The 20,005-nt window shown below is 33.9% G+C and overlaps 1 protein-coding gene and 2 pseudogenes across 3 annotated transcripts; 2 read left to right on the top strand and 1 right to left on the bottom strand.

Moving 5' to 3' along the window:
* The first annotated feature begins 604 nt into the window (after positions 1-604).
* LOC144563976 (quillaic acid 3-O-glycosyltransferase CSL1-like) lies at positions 605-6,823 on the top strand. Of its 3 annotated transcripts, none has more exons than XM_078313437.1 (9): positions 605-1,326; positions 2,780-2,884; positions 3,261-3,392; positions 3,724-3,936; positions 4,045-4,159; positions 4,250-4,440; positions 4,792-5,145; positions 5,557-5,801; positions 6,373-6,823. In XM_078313437.1, the coding sequence occupies exons 1-9, from the start codon at positions 631-633 to the stop codon at positions 6,659-6,661; spliced, it is 2,340 nt and encodes a 779-aa protein (XP_078169563.1). In that variant the 5' UTR covers positions 605-630; the 3' UTR covers positions 6,662-6,823. The 3 variants fall into 3 exon arrangements, with proteins under 3 accessions (XP_078169563.1, XP_078169561.1, XP_078169562.1); XM_078313435.1 differs by having other exon boundaries at positions 4,247-4,440; XM_078313436.1 differs by having other exon boundaries at positions 4,247-4,444; positions 4,796-5,145.
* An 8,344-nt stretch (positions 6,824-15,167) lies between these two features.
* Positions 15,168-16,471, top strand: LOC144564369 (uncharacterized; annotated as a pseudogene).
* Positions 16,472-18,475: 2,004 nt separating this feature from the next.
* On the bottom strand, positions 18,476-19,741 carry LOC144564368 (uncharacterized; annotated as a pseudogene).
* Between the last annotated feature and the right edge of the window lie 264 nt (positions 19,742-20,005).

The following is a 20,005-nucleotide window of genomic DNA, read 5'->3' as shown; positions in this document are numbered from 1 at the left end:
AGGGGTCTACTCTAGATCAATTATGGTACATCTTCTTTTCAATCAGAATGTGGTTAATGAATTTTTTTTATTAATCATAAATTAGAAAAAAAAAAACATAATTTTAAAGAACCAACTTGATTGGTTGCCTTTTTACAAAAATTGTTAATACCGAATAGGTAATCACCAACTATTTTTTTTTGGGTACCTATTCCACATGAAAGAATTTTATAAATTTTCAGGGTCATCTATTACACAAAAAGTGAATAATATTTCGGTGCCGAATAGGTACCGAAAAAAAAAATGTTAGTGTTGTGATTTTTAAAAAATACCAACTATTCAAATTAGTTCCTAAAATTATTTTATTTATTTATGTTTTATAAAATAAATTCGCGGTTAATGAATGGCTATGGGCAATTTGACAAAAAAAAGAGAGAAAAAAAAGTTGTCCCTAGCTAGTCAGTGCGTCTGCTTTTGCATCATCACCAAAGACAACCAGTAAGTGTAGATTGACTTGTTCCTCGTTGCGGCGGGAAGCTCGACTCCGCATTCTTTGTTGGCCACAATATTTTATTCAAAAAAATTAATACAACAAACTTTTTCACTCTCTTGTTCTCGATCGGATGGATAGTTGGATACGTCTCTCCTTACATGATTACATTCCCTTCCTTTTTCTTCCCACACACTGGCAAAGAAACATACCTCCAGCAGTTAATAGCCTCACTAGTCACTGCAATGACAGAGAATAACCATCTTCCTCTTCACACTTGCCGTGTAATTGAGCCGGCTGCCACCATCAACCGCCTTCAAATCCTTCTCCACTTATGTGCTGCCTCAGCTGTGCTATACTACCATGCTTCCCGCCTTTTTGTTACCGTTCATCACAATCCAATCTCTCTAACTTCGGTATCACTCGTGTTCATCTTCTTAGCAGATGTCGTCCTCTTTTTCATGTGGGTCCTGAGCCAGGGCTTCCGATACCGCCCCGTCTCCAGGTCGGTTTTTCCCGAAAGACTGCCTGACGACGATCTGCTTCCACCAGTAGATATTTTCATCATGACAGCTGATCCAAATAAGGAGCCGACGATCACGGTCATGAACACGGTTTTGTCAGTGATGGCTCTCGACTATCCGCCCAAGAAATTGCATATCTATCTCTCTGACGATGCGGGAGCTGATGTAACACTACGTGCGGCCAAGGAAGCATACTCTTTCGGGAGATTTTGGGTGCCATTTTGCAGACGATTTGCAGTCAGCGTGAGGTGCCCAGAAGTGTTCTTCGATGATTCGGAGATCTGTAGGCAAGATAGCAACAAGGAGTTCGTTCAAGAAAAGCAAAAGATAAAGGTACTTGTTGTTTGAATTTTGTAACTAGCTAGATCACTCATTCTTACTTGGAAAATAGAAGTTAATATATAGCCCGGATTCTTTTTACCAAAGATGTGGAAATTTTTAACAATTTGTGTAGTTTTAAGGCCAAGAAAAACAATCCAATAATAGAAATAGCGTTGGCAGTTGGAGTTCGCACTTGGCAGGTTGCGGCATAGGCATGATTATCTAGGTCCTATTAAATGACAAGTTCTAATGTGTGGTTCTTGTTGTGAAAACGGGTCGGGTCGGGACCCCTCGGTCCGAACCCGCCCGGGCCACGGGTCCGGTGGGTCTACTGGTTCGACCGGGTGGGGTCCGGTGGGCTCAATTTTGGGAGAGTTGGACCAAATTCGTACTAGACTCTTGGTCCAAAATTAGCCCGGATCGGTCCGGGTTGGGTCCAGGTCAGGACTGGGGTTTTCAGGGGATTTATGGGGGTTTTTGTGTGTGTGTGTGTGTGTGGGGGGGGGGGGGGGGGGGGGGGGGGGGGCTTAGGGCTGCAAATGAGCTGAGTTTGAGCGAGTTATCCCCAACTCGAACTCGACTTGTTTAATAAACGAGCAAGCTAACTCGAGTTGAGATGATAATAAGGAATTGTAGAGCCAACTCAAACTCAGCTCGTTATCAACTCGAGTTGGCTCACAACTCATTTAACCAGTGATAGTATTACAACACAAGTTCAACCTCAGCTCGTTATCAACTCAAATTGGCTCACAACTCGTTTAACCAGTGATAATGTTATAACACAAGTTCAAACATATTTTACACAAATCTCAAAGCACAAATAACAGTCTAGAGATTTGGGATTTATTGTGACCAATACTGTGTAACTTTATGTAACTTGAGTTATAAATGAGCGAATTACGAGTTCGAGCTTTTTTGTCTAACCCTAGTGGGTGGGTGCGGGGGGGGGGGGGGGGGGGGGGGGGGGGGTTCGGGGGGCGGGTAGAGTCGGGTCAGGTTTATGGGGGTCTAGTTCAAAAAAGGGGATCAAATCCTTGTTAGACCTGACCCTAGAGTTGGTCATGACCGGTCCGGAGGTCCAACTAGGGTTGTTCCAGGTCGGGTGTGGTCTCCGGTTCGGCCGGGTCAGATCTGACCCAGCCAGATTTTTTTCAATGCACTAGGTTCTGTTGTCAGATTTTTTTCAATACACTAGGTTCTGTTGTGAAGGTCCTGCCGAATTTGAATTTTTCTCAGTCGCAAAAAAGGACAAATCAATCGCCCTCGGATGCTTCTTGCTATGATTTTGTCTTGTGAGCCCAATGTTTGTGTTTTATTTTGGGCTTGCATTGCATACGTGAGGCCCAAGTGACTAGTATAAAGAAATTTGAACTATGAAGTTCATCTAGTGTTACAATGAAATATGCAAACAACATTAATTTATAATATTTACATTCCCCGGAAACTCGGAATGAAAACTGCGCAGGTGATGTATAACACATTTAAGGAGAAGGTTATGAAGCTTAAAGAGGTTAAACATAGCACTAAAGGGTTTCAAAAGACACGCCTTGAGCATCCTCCAGAAATTGAGGTACTTGTTTTGAGGTAGTTTGCACAGAAAGGATTAATTCTTAAATTTTACTTTCTCACTGACTAGTATTTTCTGATGGGTGGGATTTTGTCCCAAGGACTTTCAGACAAAGTCTTATCCAAAGCATGGTCTAAACCATCTAATTAATACTAAAATTTGCGTGCACCGTTTTGAAATCCATTGCACGAATCTCAACACAGATCAAACTGTTGTTAAATTTTACTTTTCACACTATTATTTGCACAAGAGATAGTCTGTATACAGAAGGACAAAATACAAAAATGGTCCAAAATTTCTGTTATTGTTTCTTTTATTGAATATATCCTTTGTTTTATTTATTTATTTTTATTTTTTTTGGTTATGTTGTGGTGATAAGACCATCGGAGATACTGCAGAAGGAAATTCTACCAGCAGAGAAGATTTGACCATCCCTTCTCTAATTTACGTCTCAAGAGAAAAGAGAAAAGGTGTACCTCACCACTTCAAGGCCGGTGCACTTAATGTTCTTGTAAGCTCTAAGATATTTTATACTTGTGCAACATACAATTAGTTACCATCTGTGACTGTGAGTCTTAGTAATTACTGAAACTTCATCTACACATATATATACATCTCATGAGAAAAAAGTAACGTTTTTGTTCACCATAAGAGGATTTCCACATGGACTAACTGGATCAAATACTTGTAGATCAGTATCATTAATTGTACCGGTAGTGGTACTCCATTCAGTTGTAATACTTCAGAGTAGGTTTTGGTTCAGAAGTAACTGGAAGAAGATATCATTAGCTGCATGCTTTTTGCATTGTTCATGGTTTTTACAATTACTCGGATTTTTTCAGCTCCGGGTCTCTAGTGTTATAACCAACTCACAATATATACTAGTATTAGACTGTGACATGTGCTCAAATGACCCAAGCTCGACTAGGCAAGCAATGTGTTTTCATCTCGACTCAAAGTTATCTCCTTACTTGGCCTTTGTTCAATTCCCACAAGAATTCTACAACGTAAGCAAAAATGACATATACTGTGCTGAACTACGACAAGCATTCAAGGTAAAGATATACTGTGCTGAACTACATACAACCAATTCTTTTTCTTTTTGGTGTTGTGTTACCTATGATTTTTGGTTTGTGATTGATGTCATTTGATTTTTCTTTTAGACTTGTTGGGTTGGTTTAGATGGCCTCCGAGGGCCAGTCCTCTCTGGCTCAAACTTTTTTGTCAAAAGGCGTGCACTATACGGTGCCAAACCAGGGGACCCATCAAAAAGAGGAGGTAATAACTAATAACCATGTGTTTAGATTTATGGCTTGACAATTTTCACCACTCTTGAACTAAAAAAAGGGCTATAATTTAATTTAGCAGATTTTAATGCTGGGGAGATCTCAAAACTCAAGGATATATTTGGCAACTCCAATGAATTCTGCTTGTCATTGGTTGAGAAGAACAATTACGATTTTGAACAGAGGATTGCAACATATGTTAACTCCCTGAAAGACAATATACTCAGCCTCGCATCGTGCGAATATGAAAATGACACACAATGGGGCGAACAGGCAAGTTCAATTAGTATGTACAGAAAACAAATTTTATCTAAAGGAATGCTAGGTTGAGTAATTGAGTCTGAAATGCCGAACAAAAATAGGTCCAATCAGAGGCGGAGGGAAGTTCAAGGAATAGAGATCAATTGACCTTCATTTATTTCAAAACTTATGTACTTCAGAGTAAAATGTCCGTAAAATTGACCTCCATTTCGAAATATGAAAATTTTATATGATTGATCCTTATTCACGTTTCACCCTCATAGTTTGTAAGTCTCGCTCTGCCTGTGGGTCAAATACAAAATTGCTTTGATTATTTGTTCCTATTAAGTGCTTATTCTTTCATGTTATATTTACTTCTTCCAGATAGGCTTTTTATATGGTTCGGTGGTAGAAGATTACTTCACCGGATTCCACCTGCATTTCCGTGGTTGGATCTCAACCTATTGTTTCCCGTCAAAACCTGCATTTCGCGGTAACGTCCCGATAAATTTCAATGACACACTAGTTCAAAACAAGAGATGGAATACAGGATTGTTCGAGGTGGCACTTTCAAAGCATTGTCCTCTTACTTTTGGAATGTCGAAAAACTTCAGTTCAGTTCTTCAAAGCATGTGCTATGCGTTTCTTGCATTTTGGCCGGTGTATTCATTTCCCCTGTTGTGTTATGGAACTTTGCCACAACTGTGCTTCTTGAATGGGATATCCTTGTTCCCTGAGGTTTGTAAAAAAAAAACAAAAAAAAAATCTAACAGGATACTGATTTGAAAATATTAGTCTTCGCAATATATATTCTATGCTCTTTATTTTCCTTATTTTTCTTTTAGTTTTTTTTTTCCTCTAGGCTAGAAATGAATCAAAATTCAGTCATGTCTATGTCGTAACACAGCCAACATCGAAAATGAACTGTAATATACTGATATTTAGATTTTTGAGGCCTTCAATTCAATTAGAATGGGGTTGTAATTGAATTAGCGGTCCTAGTATTTTTAGAATTTACCAATTTCAGAGATGTTTTGATTTATTTCTATTTTTTGAAATGGTATTAATAAAAATTTCGGCAGCCAACACCCTACTGGAGCTAGGGAAGTTAAAATTTTCGTTTTGTTGACACTGATAATACTTCTTCAGGTCACAAGCCCATGGTTTGGTGCATTTGCCTTTGTTTTCTTCTCCGTTTGCATACAACACCTGAGGGAAGTTTTTCTTTCCGGACACAACTTCATCACATGGTGCAATGAACAGCGATTTTGGATGATAACCGGGCTGACAGCGCAGCTCTTTGCAGCCATCAATGTTTTTCTAAAGCTCGTCGGCATTGGTGCTGTCAACTTTGACCTCACAGATAAGACGGCCAATGAGGCCCAAATAAAGAGGTACACATTAATTCTCAGTTTAAATTGATGTGGTAATTCTCAAAAATATATATATATATATATATTGAGAATTTGAGATGGTTCAGATCAAGATATACCAATGCAATTAATGATGACATAGACAAGAATTACATTAGCAAACCTTACCTATATAACACCAACAGGTGCAGTACCAGAGTAAAGCATCTATTATGTTCTTCATTTCTGTTCTTTAGACTGCAGAACTTTATTGCGAGTGTATCAGTTCAATCATAAAATGAACTTCAAGTTCATCTCAGAATTAATCAAAATTAATTTTGTTATCATAGCTTTCTGTCAAAAACGAAAATTGTTATCATGTGTGTTATATGCAACTATGACACCAAAAAAAGAAAAAATACCAACCTTCAAAATTATCAAGACCATGTTTTAATGCTTGGATCTTTTAGTGATGCCTAGTAGGCAGCTCTCAAGATAACAGGCTCAAACAGGGGCAGCTATCCATATTTCCCAATATAAGTGTTATGTGCCTGTCATTTTTCCACAACATGGCATTGCACACAGCTAGTTAGCTAAATTTTGACTATAATAGGTATGAAAACGGAGTATTCGACTTCGAGGGATGCTCTTTGATGCTTCTTCCTGCAACAACCCTTAGCCTACTAAACATGGGAGCACTGATGGGTGGTGCCAGGCAAATGATCAAGTTTGATGCAATTAACTATTTATTTGCACAGTTTTTCCTTTCATGCTTTATATTGTTGCTGAGTCTTCCTTTAATTGAAGGGATTATATACCGGCGAGACACAGGGAGAGTCCCGTCTCGGGTCACCATCTGGTCGCTTGTGCTTAGTGGTTTAATTATATTTATGTTCAGTTAGGCCTTTCATGTCTTAAGCTTTTATTTGGTTCCAATACATAATCTAGGATCTTTAGATCAAGTGATGCTCTATCTATCTAAAATAAATAGTACAAAAAATTCTAACAAATGTAATTTAATTTACGTGTATATTATCATACGGGGATTATTTTGAACAGTTGGAGTCAACTTTTTGAATTTTCAAAGATGTTGATCTATATTACGGACCAATCCGCGCAATGCGTCGTACCAATAGCCTCACTCTATTAGGGCATGTTCGAATGTCACAGAGTTACACGGGATGGGATTTAACGGGAATAAGAACTCACTTTTTAAAAAGTGGGAACCCATGAGTACGTACAGGTACGCGCATGAATGATTAAGAGAATGTACTGGAATAAGTGTTCGTTTGTACCGTGGGATTAATTGTGAAAAATTCTATTTTTCTTTCTAAAATGTTTGATATCATACAATATTCTTTATTAATAAAATTATCAATGCAATTAAATAAATAAATTAAATAATAATATAACATTATCTATTAATTATTTTTATAAAATAGAAATATTTTTTATAATTAAATGAGAAGTAAATAACAAATTAATCAGGATTTCTGTTCGCTTCATTTATTCACGTATTGAAAATAAGAATAGAAATTTTCAAGACGAGACTATCTGATTTGAAACCAATATTTCATATTCCCGCGTATCTAGGTTGTAAATAATAATAATTAATTCAGGGCCGGTCTAGTGCTGGATAGTCAATTGCTAACGGGTTACCCGTGACCCGTTCCGGGTAACCCGTTACGGGTAACGGGTAGGACGGGTAAAGGGGTACAACGGGTACGGGTAAAACCCGTAACGGGTAGACGGGTAAAACTCCCAAAACATATATCCGGTCCGTTTATTACCCGTACCCGTTGCGGGTTGACGGGTACGGGTACCGCGGGTACGGGTCCGGGTATCCGGGTACGGGTCCGGTCCGCCCGGTTTTTTTTTTTTTTTTTTCTGTTTTTTCCTTTTTTTTTCTGTTTTTCTTTCCGTTTTTTTTCCGTTTTTTTTTTCTGTTTTTCTTTCCGGTTTTTGTCTGTTTTTTTTGTCAGTTTTTTTTTTTTTTTTTTTTTTTTCTGTTTTGTTTTTCCGTTTTTTTTTTTTCTGTTTTTGTTTCTGTTTTGTTTAAATATTTTTTTTCTGTTTTTTTTACAGTGTCGTATAAATATTATTACGTGTTTATAATTCAATTTTTATAATATGAATAGTTCGATATCAAATAGAGTATATATATACATGAAATTATCAACTCGCGTCTTTATAATTTATAAATGAATAAAATTTGTACCTTATATATAAAAATTATTCGTACGAAAATTTGTATATTTATACGGCTAAGTACAAATCTATTTATTTATTTCTTTAAGCAAGTCATTTTATTTTATTTTCAAATTCTCATTATAATTAAAACAATAAAATATAAATAATAATATCTTAAATTAATTTATTACATTAAAAATAATTATGAATAATTTGAAAACAATAGATTAAAAAATAAAAGTTACCCTCCTCCTTTATTCCGGGCTTGGGACCGGCTATGTAAAATAACATAGGCGGAGTTCTAACTTTTTTTTTTGTTAGTAATTGTTCTTTAAAATGAATAATTTAAAAACTAATTGAAATGTTTAGAAATTATAATTTTTAAAATAACCATAAATATTAAAAGAGGTTAGAAAATTATACCGACACTACCTATCTAGTAGTTTGGATTCATATACCATTGTTCGTTTTCTTCCGCACCGTCTGAATCTGAATTAGGTTGAGGCTGAGGCTCGGTAACGCTTTCTTCAGTATCAGCTGCAGAAGATGATTCTTGAGCTTGATGTTGGTTGCGCTCGTCAGCATTAATCCAATCTTTCAAGCACACAAGTCTTTCAAAAACATGTGGACCCAATTTACTGCGTTTGTCGGAGAGGATCCTGTTCGCCGAACTAAAACAACTTTCTGAAGGGACGGTTGACACGGGTACGGCAAAGACGTCGCGGGCCATCATCGCCAGTGTTGGATAAGACCTTTGATTCCTCTTCCACCACGTCATGATGTCAACGTTTTCATTTTCGTTGCGCATATTCAAATAGCTCACTAACTCGTTTGTGGATGCGTGCGGTTCGCCATCTGATTGAAAATCTGCTAATAATCCACTACTGCTAGTGCTCCTGAAAGTGGAACTATTAAAAAATAAAAAAAAATTAGTGGACAAATAATGTAGATATTATAAATAATAAAGATTAAAAGCATAATGTATATTTATTCATACCTAGGACCAGCCCGGGACGAAGAGGGGTTCTGGTTGCCACTAATTCTTGAGTTGTATATGTTAAACATCTCAGCGAACTTCGCATCCACGTATGCCTCGACCCCGGTTGCGACTAAATGTAGATTATCTTTGTACGCTTCAACCATTTTTATCGTGTAATATTTCTTGTATGCCGGGTTGAGGCAACTTGCAATAATGGCCAAGAGGGGTACATCTTCCCAATATTTTAGAAATTTTAGTTTCATGGCCTCTACAATCGGTGTGAGAGATTTATCGTGAGTTTCTGCTTGTTCCAAATTACGATAAATCTTGGAAATTTGATAGATTTGCCCCAACAACTCAAATGCCGTCGGTGAATACGAGCAGGATAGTTTGACGGTTGCTTCAAAAAAGGTTCCTAGAAATGCTGAAAGCCTTTCTAGTTGGTCCCATTCCCTGCCGGTGGGTTCCAATTGCATTCCCTCAGGGGTGGATCCCCTCAAAAACTCCCCTATGACAGCTTTGTAAGGAAGGCATCGGTTCAACATCCTATAAGTTGAGTTCCAACGGGTATCTATATCCCAAGGTACTTTCAACTTGCTTACTCGATAGGTTACGCACAACTTCGCAAACTCTTGTCTTCTTTCATGGTTTGAAACAATGTGGTTGAGGGCATCCTTAAATTTAATTATCAATAATTTTATGGCTTCTGTTTTAAGTCCCGCCTTCACGACGAGGTTAAGTATATGACAAGCACACTTTTGGTGAAACATTTCACCATTCATAATCGGGTTTAGTGACCGTTTAAAAATTTCAATGGAAGCAATGTTGTTGCTAGCATTATCGAAAGATATAGAAAAAACCTTGTTAGCCATATCCCTCTTAAGGTTATACTCTTGTAAAACCTCAATAATAGATTTAAAAATTACATTTGCGGTGTGCGGAGAATCTAACACTCGAAAACTTAATATCCTCTTTTGTAATATCCACTGATCATCGATCCAATGCCCAGTAATACAAGAGTACCCAAGGCCATGTTTACCAGCAGTCCATATATCGGAGGTAATTGAGACCTTATTGGATTGATATGCAAATGTACCTTTGAGGTCATCTTTTATGGTTGTAAACTGTTTTTTTATTTCACCAACCAACTTTCTATGATGCATCCTCTTGTACATTGGTTGAGCACACCCCCGAATGACCAACCGGGCAAAGGCTGTGCAACCACCCATACTGATTGGTTGTTCTTTGTGGGTTATGTACCGTGCCAATTCACTAAGCATTCTTTTTTCATCAAATTTTGGGTTGGTTAAAGTACCATCCGGGGTGATTTCAGTTTGAATTTGCGCGGTAGTATTCGGGTTATAGTTTTCACCCTTTCTAATATGCACATCAACATGTCTTTTAAAGCTACTCATACCACTAGCTTGTTTATAAACAAAATAAGGTTTCTTGCAATGGTCTACCTTACAATAAAGAGTTTTCATGTAACCGTCGTCATCTTTGGTCACATCATACCATTCAAACCAATATTGGTTGTATTCGGGAGGTCTTCTAGCCTTCTTTGCTGCTGGTTGTTGTGGGGGGCGGGGGACAATTGGCGGAGGAGGAGCGAGAGTTTCTTCTTGAATTTCAGTGACACTTGTCGAAGGAGTACCTGAAATAGGGGGGTTGAGTTGACTCGACGATGCAACAGAAGAAGTGCCTCCATATGCATACGGTGGTGGTAGTTGATGTGATTCTTGTGGAATGAATATGTTTGGATCATTTGAAGTATAATACGGTGCACCCGTTTGGGGGTTGAGTTGATAATTTGTTTGTAGCATTTGGTCTCTTCTTTGATAATTTTGGGGAGGTTGTGGATAATTAGGTGGCGGCATTTGAGAGGAACTATCAAAATAAGGTTGTGGTCCTTGTGGATAATCTTGTGGATAATTTGTAGTTGGTATTTCGGGACCAAAAATATCGGCCGACATTCTCGCGATATCTTCTTGCACCGAATCACGATGAGATGACATTTTTAAAAAATGTAAACCTATTCACAAAAATAAGGTTTATTACTTACCATATTCAACAAATAAATCTAACCTAGTTATATAATGAATTTCAAATACAACTTATTTAAAAAAAAAAACAGAAAAAAAATATAATCTATTTAAAAATAAATATAACATATTCAAAAATAAATACAATTACTTACCATATTCAACAAATAAATCTAACCTAGTTATATAATGAATTTCAAATACAATTTCTTTTAAAAAAAACCGAAAAAAATAAAATTAAAAAAATCTGGAAAAAACAGAAAAAAATATACTATTTAAAAATAAATATAACATATTCAAAAATAAATACAATTACTTACCATATTCAACAAATAAATCTAACCTAGTTATATAATGAATTTCAAATACAACTTCTTTTAAAAAAAAACAGAAAAAAATAAAATTAAAAAAATCCGGAAAAAACAGAAAAAAATATACTATTTAAAAATAAATATAACATATTCAAAAATAAATACAATTACTTACCATATTCAACAAATAAATCTAACCTAGTTATAAAATGAATTTCAAATACAACTTATTTTAAAAAAAAACAGAAAAAAATAAAATTAAAAAAATCTGGAAAAAACAGAAAAAAAATATAATCTATTTAAAAATAAATATAACATATTCAAAAATAAATACAATTACTTACCATATTCAACAAATAAATCTAACCTAGTTATATAATGAATTTCAAATACAACTTCTTTTAAAAAAAACAGAAAAAAATAAAATTAAAAAAATCTGGAAAAAACAGAAAAAAAAACAGAAAAAAATATAATCTATTTAAAAATAAATATAACATATTCAAAAATAAATACAATTACTTACCATATTCAACAAATAAATCTAACCTAGTTATAAAATGAATTTCAAATACAACTTATTTTAAAAAAAAACCGAAAAAAATAAAATTAAAAAAATCTGGAAAAAACAGAAAAAAAATATAATCTATTTAAAAATAAATATAACATATTCAAAAATAAATACAATTACTTACCATATTCAACAAATAAATCTAACCTAGTTATATAATGAATTTCAAATACAACTTCTTTTAAAAAAAAACAGAAAAAAATAAAATTAAAAAAATCCGGAAAAAACAGAAAAAAATATACTATTTAAAAATAAATATAACATATTCAAAAATAAATACAATTACTTACCATATTCAACAAATAAATCTAACCTAGTTATAAAATGAATTTCAAATACAACTTATTTTAAAAAAAAACAGAAAAAAATAAAATTAAAAAAATCTGGAAAAAACAGAAAAAAAATATAATCTATTTAAAAATAAATATAACATATTCAAAAATAAATACAATTACTTACCATATTCAACAAATAAATCTAACCTAGTTATATAATGAATTTCAAATACAACTTCTTTTAAAAAAAACAGAAAAAAATAAAATTAAAAAAATCTGGAAAAAACAGAAAAAAAAACAGAAAAAAATATAATCTATTTAAAAATAAATATAACATATTCAAAAATAAATACAATTACTTACCATATTCAACAAATAAATCTAACCTAGTTATATAATGAATTTCAAATACAACTTCTTTTAAAAAAAACAGAAAAAAATAAAATTAAAAAAATCTGGAAAAAACAGAAAAAAAAACAGAAAAAAATATAATCTATTTAAAAATAAATATAACATATTCAAAAATAAATACAATTACTTACCATATTCAACAAATAAATCTAACCTAGTTATAAAATGAATTTCAAATACAACTTATTTTAAAAAAAAAACAGAAAAAAATAAAATTAAAAAAATCTGAAAAAAACAGAAAAAAAATATAATCTATTTAAAAATAAATATAACATATTCAAAAATAAATACAATTACTTACCATATTCAACAAATAAATCTAACCTAGTTATATAATGAATTTCAAATACAACTTCTTTTAAAAAAAACAGAAAAAAATAAAATTAAAAAAATCCGGAAAAAACAGAAAAAAAAAGAATTTGAAAAAACAAAAATAAAATCTAATCTATTTTAAAAAAAATCTAACATATTCAAAAATAAATACAATTACTTAACATATTCAAAAAATATAACTTATTCAAAATAAATCTATCATTTTCAAAAATAAATCTAACATATTCAAAATATTTCACATATTCACAAAAATGAATCTAACATATTTTTTTAACCTATAAAAAATAAATCCGAATTTCAAAAATAAAATCTAACATATTCAAAATAAATCTAATTATTTCACAAGTTCACATAATCACATCTAATAAATCTAACATAAATTAAATAAATGTAACAAATCTAACATAAAGTAAATCTAACATTCAATTTAAATTATACATTTATCTACAACAATAAATCTAATATGAAATTTTAAATTACTCTACAAAAATCAATTAATCTAACATAAAATAAATCTAACATATTCAAAATATTTCACATATTCACAAAAATGAATCTAACATATTTTTTTAACCTATTAAAAATAAATCCGAATTTCAAAAATAAAATCTAACATATTCAAAATAAATCTAATTATTTCACAAGTTCACATAATCACATCTAATAAATCTAACATAAATTAAATAAATGTAACATTCAATAAATCTAACAAATCTAACATAAATTAAATAAATGTAACAAATCTAACATAAACTAAATCTAACATTCAATTTAAATTATACATTTATCTACAACAATAAATTACTCTACAAAAATTAATTAATCTAATATGAAATTTTAAATTACTCTACAAAAATAAATTAATCTAACATAAAATAAATCTAACCTTTAAATTTCGCGGAGAAATCTTGCGGGAGGTGCACAACTTTGTAATTTCGATACCTTCGTAATTTCGTCACGGGTTTAGCGAACCTCTAATTCCGTTTGCGTATTTGTAAAATGAATTAAATTACAACCATATGTTTTTCAAACAATAAATTTAAAAATTTAGAATAATGAAAAATGAGAATTTGAGATTGAGTTTGAGAGATTGAAAATTTGAGTGTGGAGAGGAAGAGGATTAGAGGGGTGTATTTAAAGAAAAAAATTGGAGAGGGAATAAAATTTGAAATTAAAAAAAAAAAAAAAAAAAAAAAAAAAAAAAAAAACCACCGGTTGAGGTGACCCGGGTGGGTCCGGCCGGGTTTGATTTGACCAGGCCCGGGCCCCGTCTTGAACCGGCGGAAAATTCAAAAAAATTTGAATTTTGCGGTACGGATCGGGTACGGGTAACGGATAACGGGTACGGGTAACGGGTAACGGGTACGGGCAACCGGGTAAAGGGATACGGGTACGGGTAAAGGGGTACGGGTACGGGTAGGCGGGTATAGGGGTACGGGTAGGCGGGTACGGGTTGGCGGGTAGACGGGTACGGGTACAATGGGTTTATTTCAAAATAGGGGTGTCCGGTCCGTTTATTACCCGTACCCGTCTACCCGTTTGTACCCGGGCAACGGGTACGGGTACCACGGGTAACGGGTACGGGCCGGGCAAAACGGGCTCCACCCGTTAGGGGTTTAGCAAACCTCTAGTGCTGGACAGCCAATCAAGAGAAAAAAAAATATTTTGTATAGATTTAAAAAAAATTAATCTGTATATATTAAATATATAAAATATTAGATCTCAAACTTTGAATATATAAAGAATCCAAACTTTTCTATAAATAGGTATGATCTATTGGCATATTAATAAAAAAAATTGTATATATCAGTATTGTAAATGACGGTATGTGCTTGTCGAAAGACAGGATACTGTCAAGCGATTAATCGGTATGCGGCTGATTAATCATAATTATGCGGACAATTTTATATTTTATTAAAATTATGTGTATATATTCATAATTTATTTAACTCATCAAACTTATCAAATAAACTTAATTTAACTTAGTTCTATTATTGTAACATAACACTACGCTTAACAATACACACGCACTTTACATGTGTAAGTAACACATGTATTTAATGAAAAAATAAATTCAAAAATAGAGTATTTTCAAATACTAATAATATATTATTTGAAATACATGATAAATTATACACAAAATCACTAAATTTAGTTTATAATAATAACTTAATTTAATATATAAATTTCTCCGGTCAATTAAAAACATTTGCTCTCTCCTCTGCCCTCCTCTTGCCCTCCTCCGCCCTTCTCTTGCCTCCTCTCACTTCCACGCCATAAGCAATGGAGAAGCATCGTCATGGAAAGGAAAATCAACCACCACTTAACAATGGACAAACAAATTCAGATGCAACAGAACCGACAACATCAGGTATTTCGACAGCAATAACTCAATCTACACGACCACATGATCTAATATATTATATGTAATTGTAACAAATGCTCCCAGTTCTTGCATTAGTTCTTTTTTAATAACCAAATAAAAAAAATACAGTACCCAAATAGAAAAGAAATACAATACCCCTATCATAAAAATAAATACAGTATCCCAACATATCAACTTTTGATATCCAAAAATCCCTATCTTGTCTAACCAGAAAAAAATATCACAGCATTTCCTAATACATTATCTACTACATTATCTCATAATTATTGCAGGTGCTCCTAGTTGTTAGGAAAGGTACTAGAGCACAAATTGTTGATTCGAGTTTAAGAATATCTCTTCTTTGGTCATCGATCAGGAAAATACATCTTACCCAGAACATGAGGGCTTTGTCTGATCCGTATTTTTCAGATTATTTGTTGAGAGTTGGCGATGGAACGGAAGAATCGTTGGATGGAGAATTGATTCGCATTCCTGAAGAATTGATCATTCCATACAATTCAAAAGGTGACTCTAAACAGGAATTGATAGACTCTATTTTTCCGTGGCTCCATCTTAATGGCGGTTCATCATAGTATATCACTTCTAGGGCCATACTATCAATAAGAAATGTCTATGTTGACGAATTGAATCAACAAATGATTGAGACATTTCCAAGAGATGAGATGACTTACCACAGTTTTGACAAAGCGGTGGATGATACGGCGAATCACTATGCGATGGAATTTCTGAACTCTTTGGCTCCGAGTGCGCTGCCCCCCCACCTCCTAAAATTGAAGCTTGGTTGCCCCATTATATTACTACGGAATCTTGATCCATAAAATGGCCTGTGCAACGGCACAAGACTGATATGCTGTAATTTTCAGAAAAACGCCATAGATGCAGAAATAGCTGTTGGACAGCATGCTGGAAAAAGAATATTTCTGCCGAGAATTCCAATGTGTCCATCTGACAATGAGATGTTTCCTTTTGTGCGGAAGCAATTTCCTATTCTGTTGAGTTTCGCCATGACAATCAACAAACCACAAGGTCAGACCATCCTGAATGTTGGTATTTATCTTCCTGAGGCTGTTTTTTCGCATGGCCAATTATATGTTGCATTGTCAATAGGTATATCCCGACAAACGACAAAGGTGATGATAAAACCTACTAACAAAGTTGATGCAACAGGAGTGTATACCAAAAATATTGTTTATCGAGAGATCTTCAGCGAAGAATGAGGTAATAAATTCTTACAGACTGATTTTGATTAAATCAATCAACTTTGTTGGTTTTATCATTTTTATTACCTAAACCCAAATGGTTTTATACAAATTACTTCTTTCGTGTTTACAGGGACAGCAAACTCCGATCAGTCATCAGAAAGCTTTTCTTTGGCAGTTGTAAATGAGACTCTTCGTGTTTTTGAAGTACATGGACAGAGGATAAAAGACTTTATGTACTATAATTCAGGTCTCTCTCTCTTTCTCTCAGCCTGTTTATATATATACACTTGATTTGATTATTTTAGTTGTTGTTGTTTCCTTTTGGGAACATATCATTTTTCAACTTGGTTTATATAAATGCTTCTTTGTACAGCAACTCTCAGATTTATGCTCTTTTAATCAAATAAAATATGGAAACATAACTTTTAGTTGTGATAGATACATTTTTAGAATATGGTTCCGTATATTTTCAGAGCACCTTTACTTTGCTCTTTTAATCAAACTTGGTTTCGTACATTTTTTTTTCTTAGTTTATTTGATATTCGTTATTTTTAGTTGTGATAGATACATTTAAGAATATGCATATATATCCTGCATATCCTGCATATCCTGCATATCCCGCATACTTAATTTGAGATAGTATCATATATTTAGATATCATATCTGCAATTCTCACGAGAATATTTACTATAAACATCATATCTGCAATTTTAGACATCATATATTTACTCTCACGAGAATATTTTAATATAAATACTCTTATCGACAGCATCAATATGCAAGTCTAATTTTCCCTCCCCCCCCTCTCGTGAACTAAGACAAACATCGTCGATTACAATCTGCTCTTCCACCTCTCGACGCTCTCGTAAATTAAATTAAGGCAAACACCCTCATTTACTCCAAGATGGATCGCCAGCACCAGGAACAGAGGTATTTTCTCTACTTTGTTCTAATATTGCACTACTGTTACTATTTTTCTTTTTCTTTGACAACAAACTAAGTTCACCGAGAGAAAGTAAGGCGATCCATCTTGTTGTCAAAGAAAAAGAAAAATAGTAACAGTAGTGCAATATTATAACAAAGTAGAGAAAGTACCTATGTTCTTGGTGCTGGCGATCCATCTTGGAGCAAATGAGGGTGTTTGCCTTAATTTAATTTACGAGAGCGTCGAGAGGTGGAAGAGCAGATTGTAATCAACGGTGTTTGTCTTAGTTCACGAGAGGGGGGGAAATTAGACTTGCATATTGATGCTGTCGATAAGAGTTTATATTAAAATATTTTCGTGAGAGTAAATATATGATGTCTAAAATTGCAGATATGATGTTTATAGTAAATATTCTCGTGAGAATTGCAGATATGATATCTAAATATATGATACTATCTCAAATTAAGTATGCTGGATATGCAGGATATGCATGATATGCATGATATATATGCATATTCTGAAAATGTATCTATCACAACTAAAAATAACGAATATCAAATAAACTAAGAAAAAAAAATGTACAGAACCAAGTTTGATTAAAAGAGCAAAGTAAAGCTGCTCTGAAAATATACGGAACCATATTTTGAAAATGTATCTATCACAACTAAAAATTATGCTTATATATTTTATTTGATTAAAAGAGCATAAATCTAAGAGTTGTTGTACAAAGAAGCATTTATATGAACCAAGTTGAAAAATGATATGTTCCCAAAAGGAAACAACAACAACTAAAATCACCAAATCAAGTGTGTATATATATACACAGGCTGAGAGAAAGAGAGAGAGAGCCCTAAATTATAGTACATAAAGTCTTTTATCCTTTGTCCATGTACTTCAAAAACACGAAGAGCCCCATTTACCACCGCCAAAGAAAAGCTTTCTGATGTGTCATCTGATGACTGATCGGAGTTTGTTGTCCCTGTAAACACGAAAGAAGTAATATGTATAAAACCATTTGGTTTTAGATAATAAAAATGATAAAACCAGCAAAGTTGATTGATTTAATCAAAATCAGTCTGTAAGAATTTATTACCTCATTCTTCACTGAAGATCTCTCGATAAACAATATCTTTGGTATACACTCCTGTTGCATCAACTTTGTTAGTAGGTTTTATCATCACCTTTGTCGTTTGTCGGGATATACCTATTGACAATGCAACATATAATTGGGCATGCAAAAAAATAGGCTCGGGAAGATAAATACCAACATTCGGGATGGTCTGACCTTGTGGTTTGTTGATTGTCATGGCGAAACTCAACAGAATAGGAAATTGCTTCCGCACAAAAGGAAACATCTCATCGTCAGATGGACACATTGGAATTCTTGGCAGAAATATTATTTTTCCAGCATGCTGTCTAACAACTATTTCTGCATCTATGGCGTTTTTCTGAAAATTACAGCATATCAGTCTTGTGCCGTTGCATAGGCCATTTGATGGATCAAGATTCCGTAGTAATATAATGGGGCAACCAAGCTTCAATTTTAGGAGGTGGGGAGGGGGGCAGCGCACTCGGAGCCAAAGAGTTCAGAAATTCCATCGCATAGTGATTCGCCGTATCATCCACCGCTTTGTCAAAACTATGGTAAATCATCTCATCTCCTGGAAATGTCTCAATCATTTGTTGATTCAAATCGTCAACATAGACATTTCTTGTTGATAGTATGGCCCTAGAAGTGATATACTATGATGATGGAGCGACGGAAAAATAGAGTCTATCAATTCCTGTTTACAGTCACCTTTTGAATTTTATGGAATGATCAATTCTTCAGGAATGCGAATCAATTCTCCATCCAACGATTCTTCCGTTCCATCGCCAACTCTCAACAAATAATCCAAAAATTATAGATCAGACAAAGCCCTCATGTTCTGGGTAAGATGTATTTTCCTGATCGATGACCAAAGAAGAGTTATTCTTAAACTCGAATCAACAATTTGTGCTCTAGTACCTTTCCTAACAACTGGGAGCACCTACAATAATTATGAGATAATGTAGTAGATAATGTATTAGGAAATAGCTGTGATACTTTTTTCTGGTTAGACAAGATAGGGGTTTTTGGATATCAAAAGCTGATCTGTTGGGGTATCGTATTTATTTTTATGATAGGGGTATTGTATTTCTTTTCTATTTGGATACTGTATTTTTTTTATTTGGTTATTAAAAAAGAACAAATGCAAGAACTGGGAGCATTTGTTACAATTATATATAATATATTAGATCATGTGGTCGTGTAGATTGAGTTATTGCTGTCGAAATACCTGATGTTGTCGGTTCTGTTGCATTTGAATTTGTTTGTCCATTGTTAAGTGGTGGTTGATTTTCCTTTCCATGACAATGCCTCTCCATTGCATATGGCGTGGAAGTGAGAGGAGGCAAGAGGAGGGCAGACGAGAGAGCAAATGTTTTTAATTGACCGGAGAAATTCGTGTGTATTGGATTTTGAATTGAAGCGCGTGTTTTTAAAAAAAAAAACTAATTCTCAGAACTCTTGGAATGGTTTGGTGAAGAGACGGAGCGGAAGCAAACTTTATTAGCGATCATATGCGGCGCGAGCAGTGCATGCT

This window comes from Carex rostrata, chromosome 13 (assembly GCF_964058835.1).
Source record: "Carex rostrata chromosome 13, lpCarRost1.2, whole genome shotgun sequence".
NCBI lineage: Eukaryota > Viridiplantae > Streptophyta > Magnoliopsida > Poales > Cyperaceae > Carex > Carex rostrata.
The sequence above is the reverse complement of the archived record's forward strand: the minus strand, read 5'-3'. Positions and strand labels throughout refer to the sequence as shown.